General features: G+C 38.9%; 1 protein-coding gene across 1 annotated transcript in view; it reads right to left on the bottom strand.

Annotated features, from left to right (window-relative positions):
- Positions 1-1,925: 1,925 nt before the first annotated feature.
- Positions 1,926-2,477, bottom strand: part of LOC102834304 (immunity-related GTPase family M protein 1-like) — a 1,319-nt gene continuing 767 nt past the window's right edge. The window contains exon 2 of the mRNA XM_006863946.1: positions 1,926-2,472. Coding sequence (XP_006864008.1) covers positions 1,926-2,472 — 547 coding nt within the window. The remainder of the gene's footprint in view (positions 2,473-2,477) is intronic.

The raw sequence follows: 2,477 nt of genomic DNA on the forward strand, positions 1-2,477 counted from the left end.
TTTTGCTGACCTCCACCTCACCAAATTTAATGTTGTATGATCCAACAATATCTCTGTTTGATATATACCCTCAAGAAATATACCATATGATCCAGCAGTCCCTCTACTTAGTATATATCCTCAAGAAATGAGAGCCATGATGTGAATAGATATATGTACAATCATGTTTATTGCAGCATCTACCAGGTTTATTCACAAAAAATGGAGACCGATTAAATGTCCATTAATGGACAAATGGATAGACAAACTTTGGTATATGCACACAGTGGAATTCAACACAATGTTGAAGAATAACAATGCATTGATGAAACACCTTTTAACAAGGATGAACCTACAGGACATTATGCTGAGTGAAATTTTGTATTAGACCACTATTGCAAAACTAATGTGGCACTGTAGGATAAGCATTGGACTGTGAACCACAAGGCTAACTTTTCAAACCCACCAGCTGCTCCTAGGAAACCCTGTACAGGGTCACTATGAGTCAGAATTGACTACAACAGTGACTTTTGCAAAAAGTCAAGAAAAGGTTTTCATACGAAAGGAAATATTCTTTGATAATTACCAGGAGTGGGAAGGGGAAGGGGAGTAGTCACTGGCTAGAGGGTAGACACATTAACTTTGCTGATGTTAAAAATAAATTTTAAAACTAAATCCTAATGTTAAAAGTAAAACATTATAATTCTGTACCAGGAATGTGAGCTCTATAAGAAAGGATGTGAAGGAAGGAAGGGCTCTACTCTAGCTCCAGATTCACAACTTAGTTATAACTGTTTATTAGAAGAATACCTGTGCATGTTAACTACTGCATAAGAATTTCAAGGTGAGGAATTCCCAGATTTGGCTGCTGCGAAAAAGAGTAATCCTTCTAAAACTGCAAAATAATGAAGCTCACGTGTTCTATTGATTTCTGGTTTGGGGAAACCACTTTGTTTTGAAGTAAGGTATTGTGATAGTTAAGGTTTTGTGTCGACTTGACTGGGCCATGGTTCTCTTTCATGTTGAGATATAGTTATCCCTCCATCATTCAAATGTAGGTTTGAATGATGAGATCTATTATAATATGATCAGCTCTATGAGAAGATCGGCTATGAACAGCCAATCAATTCATAGGAAGCTTCCTCAGGGTTGTGATCTGCTTCCAATAAATTAGACAGTCAGGCAAAGATTGCTTATTTTCATCAGGATCTGGATCTTACATCTGGCTCATCCTCTGACCTCTGGTTTTTTGGACTGGAGCCAGTGGTCTGCTCTACTTCCTGTTGATCCTGGGAGTCATCAGAAGGCCAGGATTCCAGATGGAGCATATTGCTGTTGTTAAGTGCAATTTAGTCGGTTACGACTCACAGCAACCCTGTATTGGATTTCCAAGGAGCAGCTGCCAACCTTGTAGTTCAGATAACCTTGTGGTCCAGGGTTTATCCTACAGCACCACACTGGGAATCCATATGGAGCATTCCTACTGTTAGACTCAAAGGAATTTGGTTCCATTTGGCTGAGTGATTTTTGTCCATTGTTCCCTTATGATCACTGAATGTGAAAACTATTCAACTCAGTTCTTGTGTTTTATTGAGATCACTTAAAACTCTGTACCATGGTTTGTCTATGGGTCTGTTGTTGTTGTTAGTGTTAAGTGCCCTAGAGTCCAACCCATAGTGACCAAAAAGAAAAAGAATAGAGATGAGTGAATGAAAAGGGTTGATGAAGATGGATGTTAACATTAATGAGTTGGGGTGGTGGGGAAGAGTTTGATCCTAACATAAATGACACTTTGCAACTAAAAGCACAGTTTCAATATCTTTATACCAGAAAATGTATTAAATGATTTTAATAACAAAAACAACATATGTTCTTCAGACAAGTAATGCATTATATTTGCTGATGGTACAATGAGCTATTTTCATAATTCAGAAATTAATAACCCCTTAAATATCTATGATCTGAGAAGAAGAAACCAAGCTGTTGTGACTACCACCAGAAAAAGAGCCTGTGGTACTCTTCCTACTCTGGTTCCTAGCCTGAGATAATGAATCTTTCAGGACATTTCTCAAGACAGTCTTAGTGTCCTCAGCAACGATCTCAAGGACACGTTTCTGTTTCCTTCGTCTAACACTTTGGACAACCCAATTATGTAAGGGTGGGATGCATCTGGGCAAACAGAGGCATGCCTTCATAAATCTAGAAGTCATGAATTTCAGTTTCCAGTCCCCTCTGACAAGAGCTGGTAGGTCTCGGGACTTCATGATAGCAGTGTATTCCAATGATTCTTTGCCCATGCTCTGTACAACCTGCCGGAGAGATCCATCATGCACACCAAAGGACAACCGGTAAACATTCAGAGACTCTGTCAAATCATCAGCACTCTGAATATTAGGGAAAGAGTTTGTGGCTATTTCCTTCTGAAAGTAGGCCACTTTATCATTAATGATCTTCTCAAAGTTATACAACAGGGTTTGTAAGGGGCCATGGCACCTAAT

The sequence above is a fragment of the Chrysochloris asiatica genome, unplaced genomic scaffold, assembly GCF_000296735.1.
Source record: "Chrysochloris asiatica unplaced genomic scaffold, ChrAsi1.0 scaffold00057, whole genome shotgun sequence".
Classification (NCBI taxonomy): domain Eukaryota; kingdom Metazoa; phylum Chordata; class Mammalia; order Afrosoricida; family Chrysochloridae; genus Chrysochloris; species Chrysochloris asiatica.